This window comes from Mobula birostris, chromosome 22, assembly GCF_030028105.1.
Source record: "Mobula birostris isolate sMobBir1 chromosome 22, sMobBir1.hap1, whole genome shotgun sequence".
NCBI classification, from domain to species: Eukaryota; Metazoa; Chordata; class Chondrichthyes; order Myliobatiformes; family Myliobatidae; genus Mobula; species Mobula birostris.
In genome coordinates this window covers 28,968,180-28,994,508 of record NC_092391.1, presented here as the reverse complement: position 1 = coordinate 28,994,508, position 26,329 = coordinate 28,968,180, and the positions used below count along the sequence as shown (strand labels likewise).

Genomic DNA, 26,329 nt, shown 5'->3' with positions numbered 1-26,329 from the left:
TAGTTTATGCCTCCTCCTGAAAGTTTAACCATTTCATAAGTACATTTTGAGCAACATCATAATATTAAATACATCCATGGTAATATAATACACTACCTTAGATTACTAGAATGCTCTATCTTAATCAGTTTTAGGATCCAACAGTCAATTTCAATCCATACAAATGATTTCATCCACCCCAACCCCCCCACCTGAGGCATTGTCAACACAAATAATTTTTTTTTGTTCTAAGAAAAATTGTTATTGCTCTCACAAATGTATATCTCAATATGTAAGTTTGTTGTTGCTTTTCAGCTAATCTATCTTTTCTCCTATTATATTTCCCTTTCCAAATTAGTTTATCAGTATTATTGATACAAGTTATTAGGTGTTTTCCTGTTCCTTGTGCCTTTGAAAGACCTATGTAACTCATTCCATTTCCCTTCTGCTTCCCCGTAGTCTTGTAGTACCTTTATAAAAATGCATTCTGCTCTTTTTTTCCACCTAATTAAATACAGCTTTTGCCTTTACAAAAGGAGTCTGGAACCTAGAAACACAGAATTAACAACTCAAAGACCTTGTAGTTCAGGAATGCAATTTGACATCTCACTTTGGTAGCAATGGGATTTCAATATCATTAATGGTGTAAAATCTAATAAAACTACTTTTTAAAAATAATGACTAAGAATCAAAAGTGCCGTAAAATTCATTTAGTTCAAATATGTTGCTAGAAGTGTTAGGATTTTTGCGTTCTAATATTTTTGATCCAAGGTTCTTTCAGAATTTGGGAAATGAACATTTTATTAAGAGTTGATAAAACAGAGGAAAATTGAACAGACAGTGATAGGGGTCTACCAGTGAAGAGAGGCCTAAGATTAAGGTGATGTCTAGCATAGAAAAGCTAGGTCTATACCACAGATAAGGAAAAATTACATTCAAGTCTTTAGATAAGAAATGACCAACTAAAAATCTATTTTTCAATATTGCAGAACCAAGTTAACCAATGAGAAAGTGCTTACTCGAATAATGCAGAACAAAGAAACTTCAAGCATTCCAGAATTATACTTTAAGTCACTGCAGGTTTATTAAACTACGTCTTGCATATATGAACTACTTGAAAATCAAGCAGATCATTAATTGTTAAATTACAAAGAAAATAACAACTAAACAGTCTAATCTAAGAATTAACCAGTTGGATTGAACAGGATAGAGCTACCTCTAATGGGTGAATAAACTGGTCAACTTCCCTATAAATAAAATACTTAATATTTTTGAGCCAAGAGTAAATTAGAATCTTTAAAACAATGAAACATTGATAGAGTAGATACAGTCCCAGTGTCTCCACTTATGATCATAGAAAATTTATGACAAAGGAGGCCATTTGGTCTATTTTTTCCTTAATAGGCTTCCCAACCTAATCTCACTTTCTAGCAGTTAATCCATAGCTCCACAGGTGAAAACTCCTGTTGTAGTCTTGCTTCTACCACCGCTTCAGACACTGAATTCCAGTTCATTAATCTGTGGAAAAAATTACATTTAATAATTCTTCCACTTACTTTAAATCTATACCTCTATTTTCTAAGCACTAGGTGAGTGAAGTAAGCCCTTCCTGTTCACTGTCTAGGTACCCCATAATTTTATAGAGACAATTTAAGACTTCATTCACCTTCATCTATACAAATAAAGCTACCCCATCTTAGCCAATCTTGCCTCTTAGCTAAAGTTTTCCAGTTTGGGCAACATCTTGTGAAAGGGGGGGAAACTAGAAGCTCTTAATGTAAAACACTTAAACAGCAAAATAAAATCAAATGGGGAATTCAAAATAAAGTTAATTAGGCAGAGTGGGTGGTATTATGCAGTTCAACTCCTAATGATAAAGTAAATAGTATAGATGCATTTAAGGGCAAGCTGGGTAGAATTCTCTGGGTCAATCCAGAGAATTGGAGAAGGGAATGAGACATTTTGGTTACAGACTACCATGATACATAAATGCTAATGGCGGATTGGCTTTGTTCTTTGTTGTACTTTCCATGTAAATTGGTAACTTCTATGAAAATGATTTTGTAGTAAGTGCAAATTATGCACTTGTATTATCTTTCTGTAAATTTAATGAAAATTTCTTCAGTTTATTTGGAGAGAGATTTTAATACAATTGCAACAGAGGTACGATAACAATCCGACTACAAAATGGACAATATTTTTTCTGAGCAGCACACGCAACCTTATCTCAGCCTGAAACGTCGACTGTTTACTCCTTTCCATAGATTCTGCCTGCCCTATTGAGTTCCTCCAGCATTTTGTGTGTGTGTGTGTGTGTGTGTGTGTGTGTGTGTTGCTCAATTATAAACTCACCTGGAAAACAGCATCTACAGATTTTCTTTTGTGTGTTAATATTTTTTTTCTGCATGGTTTATGTAGCAGAAGGATAGCAGTGATGACAACTGATAACCAGACCTGTACAGGCACTTCTAAAAGATATCAGCTGTGCAACCTGCAGGTCAGTAAAACCATCTACTTGTAATATAACTTGGGTATTGGGATAAAGACAAAATACAAGAAAACACTTCTGGACGGAAGTGCAGTACATAAAAACAGTTGAGGGTTGGGTGTATTTTGCACAAGGGACTGACTGTTTTTGAGAATGTGAAAAGAGCAACAGACAAAAGAGCAGAAATTTATTTTGGCAGTACTAAATACATTGTCCCTTATTCTCTTGCCAATGTGCATTCTCTTTGCATTCAACAAAACTGAATATCAAATATGGTGAATGAGAGGTAGCCAATGATTCCACTTGTTTAGCATTTGACCCCAATGTCTGGTAGTGCACTTGTCATTATTGTTGATCCTCAGACTACACAGAAAGAACAATGACTGAAAGGTGTTGGTTGGGGTCTGTAGTTGGCACTGTAAAACAATGTTTAGGAACATGCCACACAATAATTGATGATTACTTATAGTGTGCTAAATAGAGAATAAAAATGAGAATAAGAAATGGAAGTATACAGTGTCTGAGAAGTTACACAGGAACAGAGTAATTAGAATTGCACCAGAATGGGCAAAGAAAATTAAGTACAGTGGAAAGGAATCAGCAGATTGATTAAGGGTTCTCTATAGATTTCAATATTTATTTTCTATTCACTGACAAGTAGGAGCACAATTTCTGTGCCTAGTCTATCAAAATCTTACAGAATTTAAAAAAAAAAACTTGGGCTTTTTATTCCTTTCAGAGGAAAGAAGCTCTCTCATTCATCCTTCCTGACAGGTATTTCCTTATACTTATGTAAAAATTCCAGGAGATCAGCAGTTTCTGAAATCTGCCACCCTGTCTGGCACTAGTTAGTTACTTGGATTACTTTTCTTCCCCACTCTGATGTTTGGCTTGAACAGCAAATAAACCCCTTGACCATGTCTGCATGCTTTTATACATTTAAATGTTGCCACATGATTGGCTGATTAGATATTTGCATTGATGAGCAGGTTGCACAGTTGTGCCTAATAAGGTGGCTGCTGAGTATATATAGAATCTCATGAATGTCACTGAGGACATTCCTGGAAGTGATTTCTGTGGCCATCTCCCATTTCATATCAACTCATGGTGTAAGCCTAGAACTCTTAGCAGTGAAACCATCCCTCCTGTTACTTCATCAACTAAGACCGAGGTCAGAAGTTGTAAAGTAGGGGCACCCTCACTCTTATACAGAACATCCACAGAATCGCTGACACATGTTGTGAAATTTGTTTTATTGCAGCAGCACAGTGCAAGACATAAAATTTACTACAAGTTACAATAATAAATAAATAGTGCAAAAATGAATAGTGAGTTAGTGTTCATGGAGCTTTCAGAAATCTGGCGTAGGGGAAGAAGCTGTTCCTAAAATGTTAATTGTGGATCCTCCAGCTCCAGTACCTCCTCCCTTATGGTAAAAATGAGAAGAGGACATGTTCTAGATGGTAGATTCCTTAATTAGACTTTGAATTTGTTTCCAGTGATGCACTTTAAAGATTTGTGCACCAAAGTCAATTTGTTTAGGAGTATTGAGGAACTAGTAAATACTGTGCACTCTTTTTAAAGGCAGCATTTAAAATTCATTTTGACCTTTTCACACAGATCACAAACAAATCCTGTGTCTGAACAATACCAATCCATGTTGGCATGGTTTAACAACATAAAATGGATGTAGCATGACTATTCAGGTACTTATTTTAAACAAGCATATCTTTAACCCTTGCAGGACTGCCCAGCTAATGGGAGGAGCTTCCGTGATGAGCAGTGCTCTTCTTTTAACTCTCGTACTTATAATGGAAGAACTTACAAATGGAAGCCATTGTATCCAGGTGAAGAAAATCATTGCACTTTCTGATTTGATCCATCCATTGTTTAAATAGTGATTGTTTGCTGTTTCTAGGGCTATACTCACTGAATTTTAGAGTAATGTGGGATCTGAAACCTATTAAATATTGAAAGGTCTAGATAGTGTGGATGCTTCCTACAGTGGAGGAATCAAGGTCTAGAGGGCACTGCCTCAGAATGGAAGGACACCCCTTTACAACAGATGAGAAGGAATTTCTTTAGATAGGGGGTGGTGAATCTGGAATTCATTGCCACGGACAGTCACGGAGGCCAAGTCATTGGGTATATTTAAAGCAGAGATGATAAGTTCTTGATTAATAAGGGTATCAAAGGTTACAGGGAAAAGGCAGGAGAATGGGCCATGATGGAATGGTGGACCAGTCTCAATGAGCTGACAGGCCTAATTCTGCTCCTATATCTTATGAGCAGTAGAGTATGCTTGTGATTTGGTTGAAATGTATTAACTAGAGTGCAAATTGTGAACTTATTCTTGTATTATTTATGATAACATTATTAAAATGTTTTGAAATTTTAAAGATTAGAAACGTATCAGTGTAAAATCAGTTTTCTCTCTGTCTTCTGGTCAGTGAACAATGCTTTCTATGCATATGGAGGAACAAAGAGCAAATCTGTTTTGCTTACTCATTGTATTTTTTTTAAAAAAATGACAATGCAATGCCTAGTGTAACCTGAATACAACTTTTTTGGTTCTGGAAAATATGTGACAATTTAAAAGATTTCCTTAATACTGGAAATCTATTCAAACACAAGTAAATATGCATCATTTCCATGGCTTGCTGTATGGATTTTGTTTGGGTTGCTTCTACGTTAGTCTGAATGTTCATCCAAATTTTCCTGTTTCATATTTGGAACATCACATCTACACTTAGCAACACGCCACAACAAAAATGCTGAAATGTGATAGGCCAGTTAAACTTAAATCCAACTTCTTCTCTTCAGTTCTAGAGCACAGTTTGTCAGCACTTTGGAATGACAGTTTTGAATATAGAATCTGTGAAATACATTTTAACTTTAAAAATATTAATGCACATTGAGGCCATCTAAAGTAAGTATATAAGGCCTTATTTTGTGGAGAAGGGGAGCTTTTTGAGCCTTGCCCTCATTATCCTAAATCTGCTGTCATTTCTCACCGGGGATTTGTGATGAGGGAGACATCTAGGAGGGAAATGATCCAGAAAGCTGGACCCTTCATTGCCAGCTCTTGCATTTAGTAAATGCAAGTGCTGGCAACGAAGGCAGTTAGCCATTGTACCTTCTGATTTCCTATAAAATTTGCAGTTTTTTAAAAAAAAATCATTGTGTCTATTGGTGCTTTTTATTGAAAGGAGTATCTTCGTTATCAATCTTGCTTTAAATATTTGTTGCTGAGAAATTCCTGGAAACTTCTGAGAAGTTCCATTATCATTTGAAAATTATTTTTATAGTTTCCATGGGCCAACAACACGAAGCAGAGTGCTGATTAATGTATCTTGACAGAAAGTATGAAAATGGTAATGAAAAAGATGTGTAAAGAAAGGGGGCTTCTCCTTTTCACCCTCTGATGGTCAACAAAGATATGTGAATAATGTTTAACTAAGATGCTGACTGCAATATTTCATTTGTGTTCGTCAACCAATGGCTTTGAAAGATCAGCAGTAGATTCTGCAGGTGTTAATACCATTCTTAGCCATCACTTGTGCGGGGAAAAAAAAACTGCATTTCCAATTGCTTTATTTTTAAATGCTTTATGTAGTATGAGACATAAAATAATTTGTTCTTGTTCATTTCTTGTAGATGATTATGTGCATATTTCAAGCAAGCCTTGTGATCTTCAGTGTACTACAGCAGATGGACAGAGGCAACTGATGGTCCCAGCACGGGATGGAACATCTTGTAAATACGGGGAATACAGAGGAGTCTGTATAGCTGGAGGGTGTGAGGTTGTTAACATAACATGAAGAAATAAATGTTAAAATTCCAAAAGTTGCAACAACCATTTTGACTCCTTTTTCAAATTCACTTTGTATTCTACAGCCTATTGGATGTGATGGAGTACTTTTTTCCACCTTAACCCTAGACAAATGTGGTATTTGCCAGGGCAATGGAAGCAGCTGCATACGAGTTACTGGCAACTATAGGAAAGGAGGATCTCACATGGGTAAGAGCACGACCATGCATGAGCTGTTTAGTTCTAGAGGAGTATTAATTCATTTATTGGTGTTTTTCATATTATGGAAACAGCACATAACAAATGTGTCCTTTAGCCTCATGAGAGATATGTGCTACATTGAATTTAATACGCCAGAGGATGGAGACTCCATTCTTACTGCTCCAGTGAAGATGCTAAGAAAAAATAAATTTCTTTTCCTCCATTTTTCTTCCATGACCCTTACTGGAGTATACTTTCATGACTGTTCTTCATCTGTGTAATTAAATGATGTACTGTTACAACAACTGTACCACAAAAAGCATAGCATCAAAGGTTGATCATGTTCTTAACCTGTGAAATTTTCAAAGGACATCACTGAACTCTTTGAAAACTATATCCTATGCTGTTGGGGAACAAGGGCCAGAAAGTAAATAGCCAAGGAATCAATTGGTAACTTTTTCAGACCAGTTTAAATATTAATTGTGTGCTTTGAGGTTTGAAAGTGCCCAATTTAAGTTTATAGTTTTAAAATAAAATTCAGGTCTGTGGTGCATTAGGAAATTGAAGATTGATAGGAAATTGGTTCATAAGGACGTCAGTTCTCAAGGATATGAACACAGTGGAAAAAAACATGAGCACAGGAATTACATGTGATAGTTTTTTGAGTGGCCATCATAAGTTCCTAAGTTTAGATTCCTAACAACTGTACCACTAACAGCATTAGAACTTCAACAAGCTTAATTCATTTTCTAAAAATGTACAGTAAAACACTTAAATTCAGGCATCTGTAGTGATTTACAGATTTTTCCCAACTATTAGATGCTATTGCCATTACTACTTAAAACTTTTGTTGTTCCTTTCTGCGCCTTGTGGCACATCAGGTAGCAACCTTGCCGTTTTTTTAGCACTTTTTCGTTTGTATTTTTTTGAGGTTCGAGTTGCTAGTGTGGCACTCAACCCAGCACAGATGGAAAGCATGCAAGGAACTGGTTGGATTCTACAACAAGCATATTGTTAACTTTTTAGATGTTGCACAGTAGAATATTTTGCAGTGAACCTGGAAAGATTGAAGGGAATTCAGAGAAACAAAGCTCCAAGCTTTCAGAGAGAATAGCAAATAGAAATAGGTGACTTTCAAGTTTTGAGGGAGAATTGGAAGTATAATCAAGTAAGTTTGAAGGCAAAACTGGAATCAGACCCCCAATGTATTTAAAATGAGTACAAGAACCAACACCAGTGTGTTAAAAGGAGCTCAATAATCAACATCCAGTAGGCCAAATGCAGAACCATCACAATTTCAGAATAATCATATAGTAGATTATTAGAGTTTCTCTGCATATTTACAGTCATAGGTTCTAAATTACTACATCCTTCACAGATGGTACACATAATTTGAACAAAAATTGTAGTTCTTTACATATTTGAGGCATTCCACAAATATCAACACTTAGTCAAGTCAAATTTATTTATATAGCACATTTAAAAACAACCCACATTGACCAAAGTGCTATACAGATCAGAGCAATCACAAATACAAGAAACACAGACATAACCAACAAGGCAAACAGCTTATAGGCACAAAAGAAACAACACAAGGGCCTAGGCACAAACCAAAAATCAGCCACATCAGAAGGATTCAAACGCTAGTGAATAAAAGTAAGTTTTGAGTCTGGATTTAAGAGTCGATGGAGGGAGCAGATCTGATAGGGAGGGGTATGCTGTTCCACAGTCTAGGGGCTACAATAGCAAAGGCACGGTCACCTCTGAGCATAAGATCAGATTGCGGGACAGCCAGGAGCCCCAAGTCAGCCAGCCTGAGGGACCTGGAAGTAGAATAAGGGGTTAGAAGGTCTGTGATATTTTGGGGTGGGGGAGCAGCAGCCCATTTAGGGCTTTATAAACAAACAGGAGAATCTTAAAATCAACTCTGAACCGTACTGGCAGCTGGTGCAGGGAGGCCAGGGTAGGAGTAATATGGTCCCTCTTCCCGGCACCTGTCAGGAGCCTGGCTGCGGTGTTCTGGACCAATTGCAGACAGGACAGGAACGACTGACTAACCCCAGTATACAGAGAGTTGGAGTAGTCCAAGCAGGAGGATGTAAGGGCGTGGATGACTTTCTCAAGATCTTTGAAAGAGAGAAACTGCTTGATTTTGGCAATAGTATGAAGCTGGAAAAAACTGGCTTTTACTACTGCATTAACTTGGTTGTCAAACTTAAAGGTGGAATCAAATATCACACCAAGGGATTTAACATGGGGTTTGACAAGTCATAGTTTTTTCTTTCAAGAGGAAATAGCATGCAACAGATGGGAGTAGGATCTGGGCAGCAGTAATCAACCATATTTAATGAAATCACTCACCCTGAATTCTTGACTGAGAAGGGAAGGGAAAACTCTATGATCAGAGGCAGAGCAAAGTACAGTACATGGAACTTAGATGGTGTTTATAATTTTCTTGCAGAATCAGAATCGGGCTTAATATCACTGGCGTATGTCATGAAATTTGTTGTATTTTGGCACCAGTACATTGCAATACATAATTAAAAACAATAGATGACAATAACATTAAGATGTATATAAACTAAAGTAGTGCAAAATGTGTGGGGTAGTATTCATAGGTTCATTGTCCATTCAAAAATCTGATGATATAGGGTAAGAAGCTGTTCCTGAAACATTAGATGTGTTTCTTCAGGCTCTTGTACCTCCTCCTTGATAGTTGCAATGAGAAGAGGGCATGTCCTGAGTGATGGGACTCCTTAATGATGGATGATGCCTTGAGGCATTGCTCTTGAGGGTGTCCTCAATGCTGGGGAGGCTAGTGCCCATGATGGAGCTGTCTGAGTTTTTGCAGCTTTTTCCAATCTTGTGCAGTGCGCCCCCATACCAGATGGTGATGCAACCAGTTGGAATGCTCTCCACAGTACACTTGTAGAAATTTGAGTGTCTTTAGTGATATACCAAATCTCTTCAAGCTCCTAATGACATGTAGCCTTGTAATTGCATCAATATATTGGACCTAGATTGGATCTTCAGAGACTTTGTGACACCCAAGAACTTGAAACTGTTCATCCTTTCTACTGCTGATCCCTTGATGAGGATTGGTGTATTTTCTCAGCTTCCCTTTCCTGAAGTCCACAATCAATTCTTTGAACTTGCTGACATTGAATGTAAGCTCGTTTACATGTTCTTGATTCCCAAATCCTTCAAGCCAGTTGTGGCCCCTAAGCTTCTGGTGGCTTCATCACTCTCTGCCACTTGTGTTTTCCACATGTCCTGCTGCTGACTTTTCAAATTTACAACTGCAGGTGCTCAGAAGCAATATCCATCACCCACTTGTCCATCACACCCTTCTGCAAGTCATAGCAAGTTCAGGTTCAAGATGGATGAAAGGCACCTCACCCTCTTCCAGGAGAGGGAAAAAATGTGTCAAATCATTGATTATCACTTCATGAATGAACATAGAGACAAGAGTCGGGTGTAAGTTAATCGTTGGTTAGAGGAAAAATTCCCTTGATTGTGTGATGTTTTCTGTTTTTTAAATTTTAATGTGGATAATGAGCAATAATTAAATGGTGAAGTTGGTATTTATTGTGATCTGCATAGAGAAGGGACTGAAATAATTAAATGCACATGGCAGGCTTCCTGAAGCATGTCACTTCATTAGGGTTCCATCATGTGGCAACAGTGTAAGAGCGTCAAAGAGCGAAGGACTCATTTCAAATAATAATGCTGGTGCTTGTCTTGTGTATATACCTTCTGTCTGGAAGCCTCTGGCACAGCTTTTGAATCTTCACTGCTGCCTGTATTCTTGCTTTACACTTTATAATAACCTCTGGCTCCTGATGGTAATTGATGGTTTTGGAGAAATGTTGTTAAAGATGTTTGAGCATAGTGCTTTGTCAGAAACTGAAATTTGGGTAGAATTAATGAAATTTTAATAAATGATTGAAGCTGAAAAATGCATGCTGGTGGATGGTACTGAAGCAGTGAGTGCCATATAGTAGCTGACCAATTGGTTTGTTCTGTTCACTGTTAACCAATGTGTTTTTAAATGCAATTACACTGAATTCTGGTTAGTTGGGCCATCGATTAATCGAGTGGCTGCTCATTTGGGGCAACTCTTCAAGAACAAAAACTAATCAAGAAAATTGCAAGGACTCCCTTTGTTTATTTGGGGCACTATGCTGCTTAATTGGAACAGGAGACTGTTGCAGAACAGTTTCTAAATAGTGTCAGTTGCATGCATTTGTGTAGCTATTAAACTACAGTATACTTTTTACCCTTTAGATTATGAGGACACGCAGTCCTCTTTTATTGTCATTTAGTAATGCATGCATTAAGAAATGATACTTTTTTTCCAGAATGATATCACAGAGACACATGACAAAACAAGACTGAAAAACTTAGAGCAAATAGTTTTTAAAGTGTCAGTTTCATGTGTTAATGTTCAAAAAGCAAGTGATTTACTTGTAGTTGGTGAGAAATAAGCAGTAAGACAACTCATAACTGTTACTCAGTGCAGTTTCAAGTATACAGACATGAGGATGCCAGAAATGCTGGGAGTGAAAATGAAATTGTTTCAGTTCTTCAAGTTGGGAACTACGAACAATTTGAAGGTATTGGCAGTCATACTGAGTGTTAAAATGAGGATTTGGAGGATGCAAGCATCAAATCTGTTGTATGAAGGCAGTCCATTATCAGTCCAGGAAGGGGTAGCACCTCTGAAGGGGCTTGTCATATCCATCCTGGCACAGTTCACTCGCCTTTGGTCCCCACCAGACTCTCAGCTCTCACCTGTGGCTCCAAGTAGCTGTTTGCATGCAATAGCAGCCATACTCCAGTACACTGCCTTTGCAGGCGGAATAAACCAAGTGAGGGTAGCCGGTGGGCCTCGTACCTCAGTGGGATAGTGATCTGCAAGTCCTAGCATGTGAAGTCAAATCCAGTAAACTGGGCGGATGCGATCAGCAGTGAGATCCAATGACCAGGAATGTGATTCCGCACCACTTCCAGGAGAGTGTAGGGCATGACAACGCACAGAAGAAGTCATGGTTGCAGTAGATGTCCAAGGAAGTTCCCACTACTTGGTGACTACTCGTACCATTAGACTTGGACTTACGAATTCAAGAGAGTGAAACTGCTCCAGTGCAACAGATTTTCCACTTTTAAAGCTCTCTCGCACAGGTGTCCTGCCATTTTTGGATGCGACACACAACCAACCAGGTGTCTGCGCTGATCTTGTTCATTTACATTCAATCAAAAGAATGCGGTAGTGCAGACAGGATGAATTTTTCTGTGGATGACTATTAGGAACCAATACTGCTTTATAATACTCTAGTAATATTGCTCATATTCTAATTTGTTCTGTATTTAATTACATAATTTGTTATTCAGTTAAATGGTAGTTTGACACTCACAACACGCTGAAGGAACTCAGCAGGTCGGGCAGCATCAGCGGAGATCTCCATGATCTCCATCTCATCTCCACTGATGCTGCCCAACCTGCTGAGTTCCTCCAGCATGTTGTGAGTGGTGCTTTGATCCCAGCATCTGCAGATTATTTTGTGTTTAAATGGTAGTTTGGCTTCTTTTGTACATATTTAACTATTTCTATACAACTTTGGCCAAAGTGTATTGATCCTGATGTGTACCAATTGACTGGAATCCAGTGTAATTTGTATGTATTGTTGTTTAATAAAGCATCCAGCTAAATATTTACTAGAAGCTTAGATATATGTACGTACTACAACATTATGCTGCGTACTTCTGGACAAAATCTTTTATATCTTGTTTACAAACGTGGGACTTCTTGTCACCTTTTGATTCTAGCGCCTATTTTCTTTGCTGTATATCATGATGACAATCTGCCACACTGATGTTGTATGTAATTATACACTATCTTGTTTTATAATTCCCAGTGGTAACAGGCATGGTTTATTGTTATATGTTCTGCTGTGGCAAACTATGAAAATCCATTAAATGGGAAAGAAAGGTTAAATGTCGAAAGGAATGAAGTGGAAGTAAGGAATGATGGGGTAAAACAAAATTAAAACCACCAAAAGGAGAAAGCTACTTATCTATAAAGCTCTCTCATTAATACACATTCAGTTACTTTGAGGTTGGTGTGGCTAATTACTTGTCAGGGTATAAATTTGGGTATTGATAACCCTGTACATAATTCTGTACCAGATCCACCCACCACTTTTCCACTGAAGAGGATCATCAGATACCTACTGTTCTATTCTCAGCTCCTGTATGTCTTTGTATGTATTTTTCCAACAGTGTTCGTATAAGTTTTCCTAAAGTTCTTATAGATTTGATTATCATGGATTTTGAACTTAAAGTCTGTCATATTTTCTAGGTTACTCCCTTATAACACATATCCCAATCGGTGCAACAGACATACAGATAATTGAAAGAAAGAAATCAGATGATGTTCTAGGTATGTATTTTTAAAAACAGTTGAGCTTTTTATATTCTTTATCTTTGTATGCCTGAGCAGTTTGTTTTCACCAGTTCATATTAGCTTGCTTATTAGTACATATGGAATAACAAACACGTTTTAACATTAATTTATGTGGTGTATTGTTGCTAAGGTCAAACAATCTCATTTAATCAATCCTAATGTGTCCTTTATTGAATATTTTATGCAGCATTATAGTTAAAGCTTAGTAATATGGTATACTCTACAGCAAGTGTTGCAAATGGTTTTGATAGTGTGTGTACAAATTGGTGATAATCTTATATTTTTTGAAAAATTGTACGTCATGGTAATTTTATACTTATATTTTATTGTCGCCAAACAATTGATACTAGAACGTACAATCATCACAGCGATATTTGATTCTGCGCTTCCCGCTCCCTGGATTACAAATCGATAGTAAATATTAAAAACTTAAATTATAAATCATAAATAGGAAATAGAAAAATGGGAAGTAAGGTAGTGCAAAAAAACCGAGATGCAGGTCTGGATATTTGGAGGGTACGGCCTAGATCCGGGTCAGGATCCGTTCAGCAGTCTTATCACAGTTGCAAGGAAGCTGTTCCCAAACCTGGCCGTACGAGTCTTCAAGCTCCTGAGCCTTCTCCCAGAAGGAAGAGGGATGAAAAGTGTGTTGGCTGGTTGGGTCGTGTCCTTGATTATCCTGGCAGCACTGCTCCGACAGTGTGCGGTGTAAAGTGAGTCCAAGGACGGAAGATTGATTTGTGTGATGTGCTTCGCCGTGTTCACAATCTTCTGCAGCTTCTTCCGGTCTTGGACAGGACAACTTCCATACCAGGTTGTGAAGCACCCTAGAAGAATGCTTTCTATGGTGCATCTATTAAAATTTGTGAGGGTTTTAAGGGACAGGCTAAATTTCTTTAGCTTTCTCAGGAAGTAAAGGCGCTGGTGGGCCTTCTTGGCAGTGAACTCTCCCTGGTTGGACAGAGATATCATAGAACATTGAAATCTACAGCACATTACTGGCCCTTTGACCCACAATGTTATGCCGACGATGTAACCTGCTCTAGAAACTGCCTAGAATTTCCCTACCGCATAGCACTATTTTTCTAAGCTCCATGTACCTATCTAAGAGTCTCTTAAAATACCCTATTGTGTCTGCCTCTACCACCTTCTTTGGCAGTGCATTCCACGGACCCACCACTCTCTGTGTGGAAAAACTTACCTTTGACTCCCCCCCCCCCCCCCCCCGTGCCTACTTCCAATCACCTTAAGACTATGCCATTTCACATTTCATGTTCGCCATTTCAGCCATGCATCTGGCTATCCACACGATCAATGCCTCTCATTATCTTACACACATCTATTAGATCATCTATCTACCCATCCTCTGTCGCTCCAAGGAGAAAAGGCCAAGTTTGCTCAACCTGTTCTCATAGGGCATGCTCTCCAATCCAGGGAACATACTTGTAAATTTCCTCTGCATTCTCATTTATCATTGATAAATGAATTAGTAATAATAATTATGGCATTTAAAGGCTGAGTCTTCTTGCTTATTTACCCACCCAACACGCATGCAGTAATAACCAGCAATCCCAAAGAGGCACACCAGCTTTCTGTTCCAGCAGCATGCATAATTTAAAGAGGGTGATCACACAGCTTCCTACAAAAATCCATATTCCGGATGAGTAACCCCACAATGTAGCCCCCTGGTAAGCCTCAGGCTCGCTCAGCTCACTTTTGTCTAGGGGGAGCAGCCTTCGGCCCCGCCAAACAGGGTAATCAGTTTGTGTAGGTGCTGTGTGATGTACCCCACCATGCCAAATAACAGACCGTACACCATATGCGATTAAATGATTCCACTTTATAAATCTTACTGGAACTATGTAATTAATAGAGATACAATATAAAAGGGAAAGTAAAAGGTGCCAAATTTACCAGAGTTCAACTACTTCGTGCATAACCTTTGGAGCTCAATTAACGGAGTCTTCTTTCCACCATTCGATCCCCTCCGACCTCCTCAACCCACTGCCTGGGACCAACCATGGTGGTCGACCAGACGGTCCTTCAAGTCTGTCGTCTTCTCCTCTCGTCGCTGAAGACCCTGGGCCTCGGACTCGCGCTCAGGGTCAGTTCCGTCGCCCAGCTTACAGCATCGCTTCTCTCTCTGTCCCCATTGCGCCTTCTGCCCCAAAGCACGCGAAAACAGTAGCTTACAGACAGACAAGAAAGAATAATATCTATCCCAATTGGTTAGCAAATGAATACAATTCTCGTTATCAGTAATTATAACCCAAACAAGCTGCTAGAGAGAAGCACTTCCTCAGCAGTTAACATAACAAAGAAGCCATTTTATTCTAACATAACAAACCATTTTTATTAGCCTTGACAGTAACATAAAAGAAGAAACCCTACATACATGTGTTCATTGTTTTACTATTAATAAAAGTATAACAGATAGATTTTCTAAAATGCTTTTATTTCAACCTGTTAAAAGTTACGAATATCAATCTTATAAAATACAATTGCAAAAACAATATTTCTAAATGGTATTATTATTGTATCTCGTATACACAAGAAATGTGAACATGATTATAAGCTTTGGTACTTATTCATAAAGGGTCAAGGAAAGAGAAATAAACACTTTACTCTTTGTGGAACTTTTGTTGCTGCATTGACAATAACACATTTTATATCCAGCTTGTATTTGGTTGTTTGGAGAGCTATGAGTGTAACACTAGCTTCACTATCAAATCTATTCTAATGACAAAGTTCATTACTGAGAGGGAAAAAAAGCTCGTGAACATGTTCATGGAAATACTGTTAGTATTGCCGCTGCAAGATTTTCAGGCAGTTAAATGTTTCAGGAATTCCAGAGTTTCAAATCCTGTTCACCTAGATTTTTATGCTTTGATCCAGTCACTACCTACGTCTTTCAATATTTTTTAGTTCAGCTCTTAAATCAATAATTTTGCCTCCAAATTAAGCTGCTTTGGAAATCGTTCAATTGCATTTCAAAATCATCTGAATTAATCCACTGCAATATTTCAAAATTTGATTTGTCTAATGTTGCACACTTTGTGTCTGTATACTTCATGAATTTTCTAGTTTCTTCAAATTATATGAACTTAGTATCTTAAAGAAAATTGTTCAGTAGTTGAATCAATGATGCTCAAAGGTTATCTTGGAATTCTCTGCATGCCTGTTTTTTCTGGAGTTCTTTGCATATTCATCACCCCTCTAAATCAAGCAGTAATATCTAGCCTGTCTGATGATGTAATATCAATGTTCCCATTAAGATAAATGTAAAGAAATTTACATGAACTAGCATCTTTTGTTAATAAAGGATTCTGCAGATGTTGGAAATCTGGAGCAATACCCAAAAAAAAATGCTGGAGGCACCTGCTGAGTTCCTCCAACATTGTGTGTGTGTGTGTGTGTGTGTGTGTGTGTGTGTGTGATCATTTGCTAGTTACTCTGTTATGTTCCTTCCTATTAATATTTTATCTTATTATTTTACTGCTTCCTGACATTCTTTCTTTCTTTTTCAATCTTTTTATTAATTTCGAAATATAGAAACAAAACATAGCAATAATACAAATAGTAGGAGATATATTGTTACACTTAGGAAAAGTAATTGTAAAATCAAATAGTGTAAGTTAACAAAGCTCCCAATCATGTAGAACTGACAACGGATAATACAAATCAAAAAAAAACTGGAAAAAAATCATGAAAAAGAAAAAAAAACAAAACCAAAAAAAAAAACCCCATCCCCAAAGAAAAACAAAATTAATCAACTAAACTAAAAGACTTGGGCAAAACTAACAACTTAAAAATGGAAAAGAAGAAAACCTTAGTGTTGACGACTCCATTCCCCTCCAACAGCAGTACAGAGAGATAAAGCAAGTTTGGAAGTGATCAAATTACATCAAATGAAAATACTGAATGAATGGCCTCCAAGTTTTTTCAAACTTAATGGAAGGGTCATAAACTGCACTTCTAATTTTCTCCAAATTCAAACACACCATGGTTTGTGAAAACCATTGAAATACCTTAGGAGGGTTAATCTCTTTCCAATTCAACAAAATGAACCTTCTAGCCATTAAAGTAAGAAATGCAATCATCCTTCGTGATGAAGAGGTTAAATTATTTAAGTCTATCATTGGTAGTCCAAAGATAGCAGTAATTGGATCTATGTTTCGGACTGTTGAAATAATATCAAAAATATCTTTCCAATATTTCTCCAACAAGAGACATGACCAAAACATGTGGGTTAAAGAAGCTATCTCGAAATAACATCTGTCACATATTGGATTAATATAAGAGTAATAACGAGATAGTTTATCTTTGGACATATGAGCCCTGTGCACTACTTTAAACTGTATCAACCTATGCTTAGCACATATAGAGGATGAATTCACCAACTGAAGAATTTTTTCCCATTTTTCAGTCGGTATATTAATCTCAAGTTCTCTTTCCCAGTCAGCTTTAATTTTATTAGAAGCATCAGGACATAAATTCATAATTATATTATATATAATTGCTGCTACACTTTTCTGAGAGAGATTTAAATCTAAGATTTTTTCCAAAATGTCCATTGGATATGGGTGTGGAAAATTAGGGGAAACAGTAATTTAAAAGTTTCTAATCTGTAAATATCTAAAAAAGTGAGTTCTGGGTAAGTTATATTTATTAGAGAGTTGATCAAAAGACATAAAACAATTATCCAAAAATAAATCACGAAAAGATATTATACCTTTGGTTTTCCAATCAAAGTAAACTTGATCCATCATGGAAGGTTGAAAAAGAAAATTTGATATAATTGGACTTGCTGGAATAAATTGATTAAACCCAAAAAATCTTCGGAATTGAAACCATATACGTAAAGTATGCTTAACTATTGGGTTATTCATTTGTTTATATAATTTAAAAGAAGTAAAAGGAAGTGAAGTTCCTAAAACCGAACCCAAGGAAAACCCTTGTAATGAATTAGATTCAAGATTTACCCAATGAGGGTTTAAAGATACGTCCAAATCTCGTAACCAAAATTTTAACTATCGAATATTAGTTGCCCAGTAATAAAATCTAAAATTCGGGAGGGCGAGCCCCTCCCTCCTTTTTAGATTTCTGTAAATACCTTTTACCTAACCTAGAATTTTTATTGTGCCAAATATATGAGGAAATTTTTGAAGCTACGTTATCAAAAAAAGATTTTGGGATGAAAATTGGAACCGATTGGAATATATACAAAAATTTGGGCAAAATGATCATCTTAATAGCATTAATCCGACCAATCAAAGACAAAGAGATTGGCGACCATTTGGTAAATAAAAGTTTAATCTGATCAATTAAAGGTAAAAAATTAGCTTTAAATAAATCTTTATATCTCTTCGTAATTGTTATCCCTAAATATATAAATGAATCAGTAACCAGTTTAAATGGTAAACGTCCATAAGTAGGTACATGCTTATTTAAAGGGAATTATTCACTCTTATTAAGATTCAATTTGTAACCAGAGAAGTTACTAAATTGAGCTAATAGATCTAAGATAGCAGGAATCGACTTCTCCGGGTTAGAAATGTATAATAACAAATCATCTGCATATAATGATAATTTATGTATTTCGTTTCCACGGGTAATACCAACAATAGTTGGTGAGTCATGAATAGCAATTGCTAAAGGTTCAAGAGCAATATTGAATAGTAAAGGACTAAGAGGGCAACCTTGCCTAGTGCCACGAAAAAGACGAAAAAAAGATCTATAATTATTTGTACAAACCGAGGCTACCAGGGAGTAATATAACAATTTAATCCAAGATATAAATGTCAAATTAAAATTAAATTTCTCAAGAACATTAAATAAATAAGGCCATTCAACTCTGTCAAAGGCTTTCTCAGCATCTAAAGAGACAAATTCTTAAGGTTTCTTTTTTTTTTTGTTTTTCCAGAAAACCAGCAAAAGAGAAAGGAGCACACTCTAGTCATTGTTATTTAACATATTCCCAACATTCAGTAGTTTTCCATGTTGAGCAATATTCTCTGAAACCTCAAAGCTAGCAGCAACTAAGTTGGAATTATCTGAAATAAATGTCAACAAAATATGGTTGCATTTCTTGTTGCTGATTTCTCAATGTGTTCTTTTTGTTTTTGCCCACTTTTATCGCAAAGCCATTTATGAACAGTTTCATTATGCATTTTATGGAGGAAGTCCTGCAGACGCATAATTCTTTATCACCATTTTTAATCATGCCAAAATTTTTACTCCACCACTCGTAAATCTCTGCTACTTCTCTGATCATTTGAACGTTCTTGGTTCTTTGCTAGTGCAACTAGCATTCTGAACAAGCTGAAATTTAAAAATATTCCACCAATAAACTTAAATAATGTTTTATTTATATTAGTAAAGCTATTTATTGTTTTAAAAAAATTCATGGAGGTTATAAACTACATACAATATTTATCATTCGTATCATTGAATACCCAGTGTTCACTCAATTGACAGAAGTAAAAAAAATAAGCGGAGCAAAGCCAGTGCCAACTGGTCCAACCGTTTATTATCCAAATTCTGATGCATATACCAGGTCTGAAGGATTTCAAAACATGTCATCCAACATCACATGATCTTGCAGTTGTCGAGGCGGCAGTTTGTAAGTGCTTTTCAGTTGCAAAAAATCATTTGGCAGTAAAGATAATCACCTTTTTATTATGAGTGGGATTTAAAGAATCAGGGCAGTACAGCATGCCGCATGCCACATGCCAACAAAATGTTTGTGCATTCCATCTTGAGCACACGTGCCATAGGTTTTCCACACCTGCTAGAGACCACTATTAATTATGTGTAGAGATTCAGAGCTTGCCACAGGTTGACAGTGTCTCGAACTTAAGATATCGTTGAACTGTCCAATTTTCCTTAATAAAAGTGAGCAGGGACAAATTACAGCCTTGTTCTTCATCAAGTTATGGTATTGTTGCACTGTTGTAACTATATGTTATAATTATGTAGTTTTGTTAGTTTTTTCAGTCTTGGTTTGTCCTGTGTTTTGTGATACCACACCGGAGGAAATATTGTATCATTTCTTAATGCATGCATTACTAAATGACAATAAAAGAGGACTGCGTGTCTTCATAATCTAAAAATCTAACGTGCCCAGTGAAATTTTCAGAATAGTGAGATTTAATTCATTATGCAAACACTGTATTGTAATCAATGATGATCAATTTCATTTCTTTGCTTCATTGTTATTGCTTCTTCCTTTACCTCAGTAGGTATATAGGAAGTGGATTAGGATCAGAATCAGGTTTATAATCAATGACATACAGTATGTTGTGAAATTTGTTTTGCAGTAGCAATACCTAAACAATTACTATAAATTATAATAAAAACATAAAAATTAAATAAGTAGCACTTAAGAGAGAACAAAGTTGTGAGGTAGTCTTAATTGTGACCATTCAGAAATCTGATGAAGGAGAAGAAGAATTGGTACGTCCATACCAGATGGAGTGTGTCTTCAGGCGTCTGTACCTCCTCCCCAGTGATAGTAATGAAAGGAGGGTATACCCTGGATGGTGAGGGCCCTTCGTGATAGATGCTGCCTTCATGAGGCATCACCTTTTTAACGCTGTCTTCGATGGTGAGAAGGCTAGTATCTATGATGGAGTTGGCTGAGCTTGCAAGCCTCTGCAGTTTTCTCTGATCCTGTGCATTAGTACGTCCATACCAGATGGTGATGCATCCATCAGTATGCTCTCCACAGTATATCAAAATTTACAAGAGTTTTTGGTGACATAATTTCCTCAAACTTCTAAAGAAATACAGCTGCAGGTGTGGTTTCTTCATAATTGCATCAATATGTTGGACCCATGATTAGATCTTCAAAGATATTAACACCAAGACCTTGAAGCTGCTCACTCTTTTCACTGCTGACCCCTTGTTGAGAACTGCTGTGTATTCTCCTGAATTCGTCTTCCTGAAGTTCAGAATCAAGTTCCTTAGCCTGACTAACATTGAGTGCAAGGTTATTGTGACACCACTTAACCAACAGAATTATCTCACTCCTGAATACCTCCTCATCACTTTCTCAGATTATGCCTCACAACAGTTGTATCATTCCCAAATTTATAGATAGCATTTTAGCTGTGCATAGTCAGACTGTCATGAGTGTAGAGAGATGAGAGCAGTGAGATAAACATGTATCCTTCAGGTGCACCCGAGTTGATTGTCACCCAAAGAGATGTTATTTCCAATCTGCACTGAATGTGGTCTCTCGATTAGGAAGTCAAGTATTCAGCTGCTGAGAGAGCTACAGAAGCCCAGGTTTTTGAAGTTTGTTGATTAGTACTGAAGGAATGCTGAGCTGAAATAGATAAATATTAGCCCTAATGTTGGTATTGCCACTGTCCTAGTGGCCAAAGGCTGAGTGGAGAGCCAGTGAAATTGCATCCACTGTAGAACTTCCATTATGATTGACAAATTGCAGTGAGTCCAGGTCCCAATTTCTCAATGTACTTCATCACAGTAGATGTGATTCCTTCTGGGGATGGTCATTGAGGCAATTCACCTTACTTTTCTTGGGCACCAGAATGATTAATGTCCTTTTGAAGCAGGTTGGAACCTTCAGCTGCAACAATGAGAGATAGAAGACGTCCTTGAACACTTCAGCCAGTTGGTTGGCACAGGTTTTCTATGCCCTGTCAGGTACACCATTAGGGCCTTGAGGTTCACCCTCTTGAAAGATGTTCTGACATCTGCTTTTGAGATAGATATCACAGGATTGCCAGATGCTGCAGGGGTTCACACAGCTATATTTTATTCTTCCTTTAAAAGCATCCATAAAAGGCATCAGCTCAGTGGAGAGTGAAGCATCACAGCCATTTATGATGTTAGGTTTCACCTTGTAGGAAACAATAGCCTGCAAACCCTGCCTTAGCTAACATGCATCTGATTTTGTCTCTAATTTCACTTGGAATGCGTTTTCATTCTTAAGATAGCCTTCTGTAAGTTGTACCTGGATTTCTTGTAGAGTTCTGGATCACTGATGTTGAATGCTACAGATCTGGTCCTCAGACTGCGAATTTTCTGGTCTGGGCATGTCTGGTATGTTCTCAAAGGCATACACTCATCCATAATGAAGTCAGTAACATATACAAATCTGAAGATGAATCCTTGAATATGTTCCAGTCTACCGATTTAAAGGCGGTTCTGTATGCGCTCTTCTGCCTTGCTTGACCGTCCTCTTCACTGGTGCTGCGTTCCTATGTCTGCCTGTATGCAGGGAGTAGGAGTACAGCCAGGTTATTGGACTTGAGGCAGGATATGACGCAGTAAGTGTTTTTAATGGTGGTATAACAGTGGTTAAGTGTGTTGGCTTCTCTGGTCCCATAATTAACATATTGATGGTAGTCGTTCAGAGACTTCTTCAAGCGGGCTCTGAAGTTCCCCATGCAGTGTTTGGGAAAGCATCAGGGTTGCGCTGTCTCATAGCTACTGATCACAGTGCTCAGTTCCTCAGTGCCAATCTGACGTTGGCCAGGATGTGGGTGGTGGGGGGGGGGGGGGTGGGCGGTGGGCGTACACTGCAACCAGGATGATGGCAAAAGCTCTCTCAGCAGATAGAATGGATGACACTTGACCGCCAGATCTTCCAGGTCAGGAGAGTAGGACTGAGACAGAACTGCCATGTCTGTGCGCCACAGTGTATTAATCTTGAAGTAAATGTCGCCATCTGTCTTTACCTGACGTCACTGTCCGGCCCATGCAGTGGAAAGTGAAATGTGCAAGCTGAAACACTGTGATCTAGAGTGATCCATGTCTCTGTGAAGCAAAGTACACAGCAGTCCCTGCTACCCCTGTGGTACTGCTATCCAGCTCCGAGGCCTTCAGTTTTCCTTTACAGCGATTGTACATTAGCTAGGAGGATGGTAGGGAGTGTGGGGGAGGCCTCAGAGCCCTGTGTTTCAGCTTTACCTGCAGTCCAGCCCACCAGCCTCACTTTCTTAATGGGAAACTGCATTCTCCACCTTGGTGGTCTGCAATCTACAGTCTGTTGATTTTGAAAATTGATAGATTTTTTTTTTAAGTCTTGAAACATGTTGCTTACTGACTTAGCTAAGACTGTGACTGTAGTCCTAACTGAAAATACTGGATGGTTCCCTTGGGAGTTGCGCACAGAATTTGCACTCTCTGGTGCCATCTTTAATTAAGTCAACTTTCTGTTAAAGATTAACAGTCAAAGCCCACTTTCTTACAGGAGGAGAGGGAACATCAACCCAGACCATGAGAGACCTGCGTCGGGCATTTTCATGCCTTACAAGGCGCAGATTGGAAGTCTGTGTGGGGCGCCACTCCTCACACAGACACTAGAACTATGTGTGGTTAAGTGCCATGCTGAACACAGCTGAGGCTCAAACTAGCGACCTTCAGATCACTAGACGAATGCCTTAACCACTTGGCCACGTGCCCAACACAAACTTTCTTAGAACAACACTGGTATTGGTTTGACTTACAAGCATTTGCAATTAACCACCACTTATAATGTTTGAAATAAATATATAAAATACTCGAAATACTCAACAGGTCAGACAACATCCATAGAAACAAAGAGAATGTTTAAAGTCATTGACCATTTATCAGAGCCTTCTGAAGTATAGCCTAATTAATCTGTATGGAACAGCATGCACTCCAGTGCCATTACAAATTCAGTATTTTACATCTTGCAGTAAAATCTAGAATTGTGGTGGTGACATTCTGTAGAAAGAATGGGTTTTACTTTGTGCTTTTATTTATTTTGCAGCTGTTGCTGATGAGTTTGGAAACTTCTTCGTGAATGGTGGTCTAAAAGTAGAAGGTCCAAGAAACATCCAACTTGCAGGCACAATTTTTAAATACAGAAGGCCAATGGATGTTTATGAAACTGGACTTGAATATATTGTGGCTCAAGGACCGACCAATCTGGGAGTTAATATTCTGGTATAACTTAAATACTTTCAAATAAAAATTCACACCTTTTAAGTAACAATTGAATATGTATAATATAATAGTGCTGTGATTTATAGAATGTTTGTATGTCCTTTCTCATCTGAATTACCAAAATGCAGGTTTTGATAATACTGAATGGCATCAATCAAAATGGCATATGCTCCTGGTGTTTCTTTTTTGGTTTTATGCACAACCATCAATAATCTCCATCTTTCTTTATCTTAAACGTCTTCATTTATTTTTAATTTCCTCAACTGTCATGCCTTATAAATGTCTGTTATATCTTGGGAAATTATTTGTGGTTCTACCTCTGTCCTGTTTTTTGTTCTATTGAATGTACGATTCCTTCTGTACAATTTTATTCCAGCTTTTCTTGTCATTATCCTTTCTCTAAAATCAGGTTATTTTCTTAGAATTAGTGATATTTAAATTGATAGAAAATATGTCATAGAGCTGCAACAAGCCTTCTAGTTAGGGACAGGTTGTCCATGCTAAAAGTTGCAACTGGTTTATTTGCTATATTAGTGACTGGGTAATTTTAAAGGTAAATAAGATATTCTTGATATTCAAGTGCTATTTTTGCCATTATTGTGGAACATACTGCAAAGTTTGCTGCTGCTTCTGTGTTTCCCACATCTGTTATAATGGATTTTATTGCATTCACAGTTGTTAATTCAAAGTGGCAAGAATCCTTACATTACTTATGAGTACACAATACCACGGATTGTACACTTCAAGCGTCTACGACCTTCCTTTGATTCATATTATGTACCTGGATCGGATTCTCAAGGCAGAGAAAATGATGAACAGACTTACTCAGACAGAGATGAGCATGTGGATATTCTTTATACCAATGCAAGTTACAGTGAGAAGCTATCGAAAGAAGTTACTAGAACACAAAACCAGATGTTAAGAACAGGGCAAAATCTACCTGAATATGATATGACCAACACCATCTATAATAGGGAAGGTTCGAACCCTGAGTTGGAAGGTAAGAATTTAAATCAAAAATGAAGGAATAGATTACTGAAACTTTCAGGAAACAGTTTATAAGCATGAAATATTTTAATTCTTTCACTTTTTCTCTTTTGCTTTAATTATCTGTGAATCTTCCACATTATACAGCATTTTTTAAGTGAGGAGCTTCTAGGCAAACTCTAAATATATTTAGATTGAGGAAACAAACCTAGATCTACCCATGCATGAAATACTCTGGGGGGGGGGGGTGGAGGAATTGTTACAGTAACCTCGGGGCATCTATTTATTCCTGATTCAGTATTGATACATCTGTGGATAAATTGTACCTTTTAAAGGATGAGAAGTTAATTAAGGATGGTCAGCAAGGATTAGTCAAAAGTAAGATAATTTCTTGTTAATTCACTGAATTTTTCAGTCAGGTAACAAGGAATGTCACCAAGGATAGATTATTTGATGTAATATAAAAAGCACTTCTTCGAGATGTTTTGCAAAATCTCACGTGGCAGACTGATCAAGAAAATACTTATCCCCTGGGTCCCGAGAGAGTGCAATGTTCAATCCAAAATTTTTTTCAGTGAAGGACAGTAAAAGGTAATGATCCATGGAAATCTGTAAATGAGGAGCATAATGTAATGAGATTACTCAAGGGCTAAAACACAGGTCTTTGTTTTTATTGATAAGACTTGGACAATGAAGAAGTTTGAAATAGTCAAGGGGAACTTATAGCCTTCCGGAAAGGATGAGATGACTGGTCAGGTAGACATAAAAGTGATAAATAGAATTCAGTCTGGAGAAGCGCAAGATAATTTAGACAAACAAGATCTAGAAGGGTTAAGGGGAAAACAACTCACTTTTGGAATGGTAGAAGCCTGTGACTCAGCACTAAAAGATGGTAGAGACAAAAAATATAATCATATTTGTGAAAAAAATACCTGGAATAGTACTTGAAGAGCTATAATTGTCGTGATGTGAGCCAAGATCTGTGAAATGGGATTAACTTGAAGACCATTTGTGCTGGAATAGAGATGATGGGCCACACAGAATTCCTCTGTGTTGTAAATCTATCTGGTTACTCGAAAATTAGTAGTGAAATTCGGACTGAAAAATCAATGTAGTAAACTCTTTTGGTTATCAGATTTTATTTATAATATGAAAGTAAAATACATAATTCATTTGTTAACATCTGGAAGAATGCCTCAAATTGATATTATTTCTGTTCTGGGATTAGCCTTTAGCTACATTCGGGAGCTCAACCCTCTGCCAATCATTAATAATCAGCAATAAGGCCAAATAATAAAAATAAAAAAGAATCCAAGATTTAACTGCTGTCTTGCCTTAATGAAGACATTATTCATAGTACACATGCATGCCAAATTCTAGTTGCATAGCTACACTCTCACTTTTTATGTTCTATAGTATTCCATCTCAGAATTCTTGCTCTATATCTTCTCTCCAG

At 37.4% G+C, this 26,329-nt stretch overlaps 1 protein-coding gene across 3 annotated transcripts in view; it reads left to right on the top strand.

Annotated features, from left to right (window-relative positions):
- adamtsl2 (ADAMTS-like 2) overlaps positions 1 to 26,329 on the top strand; it is an 87,366-nt gene that overhangs the window by 9,740 nt on the left and 51,297 nt on the right. The window contains exons 4-10 of one of the 3 annotated variants that reach the window (XM_072240498.1): positions 2,401 to 2,476; positions 4,212 to 4,314; positions 6,125 to 6,270; positions 6,365 to 6,488; positions 12,841 to 12,921; positions 23,711 to 23,886; positions 24,562 to 24,886. In XM_072240498.1, the coding sequence (XP_072096599.1) occupies positions 2,401 to 2,476; positions 4,212 to 4,314; positions 6,125 to 6,270; positions 6,365 to 6,488; positions 12,841 to 12,921; positions 23,711 to 23,886; positions 24,562 to 24,886 (1,031 nt within the window). Of the gene's footprint in view, positions 1 to 2,397; positions 2,477 to 4,211; positions 4,315 to 6,124; positions 6,271 to 6,364; positions 6,489 to 12,840; positions 12,922 to 23,710; positions 23,887 to 24,561; positions 24,887 to 26,329 lie in introns of all 3 variants that reach the window. The other 2 variants (XM_072240497.1, XM_072240499.1) reach the window with 2 other exon arrangements.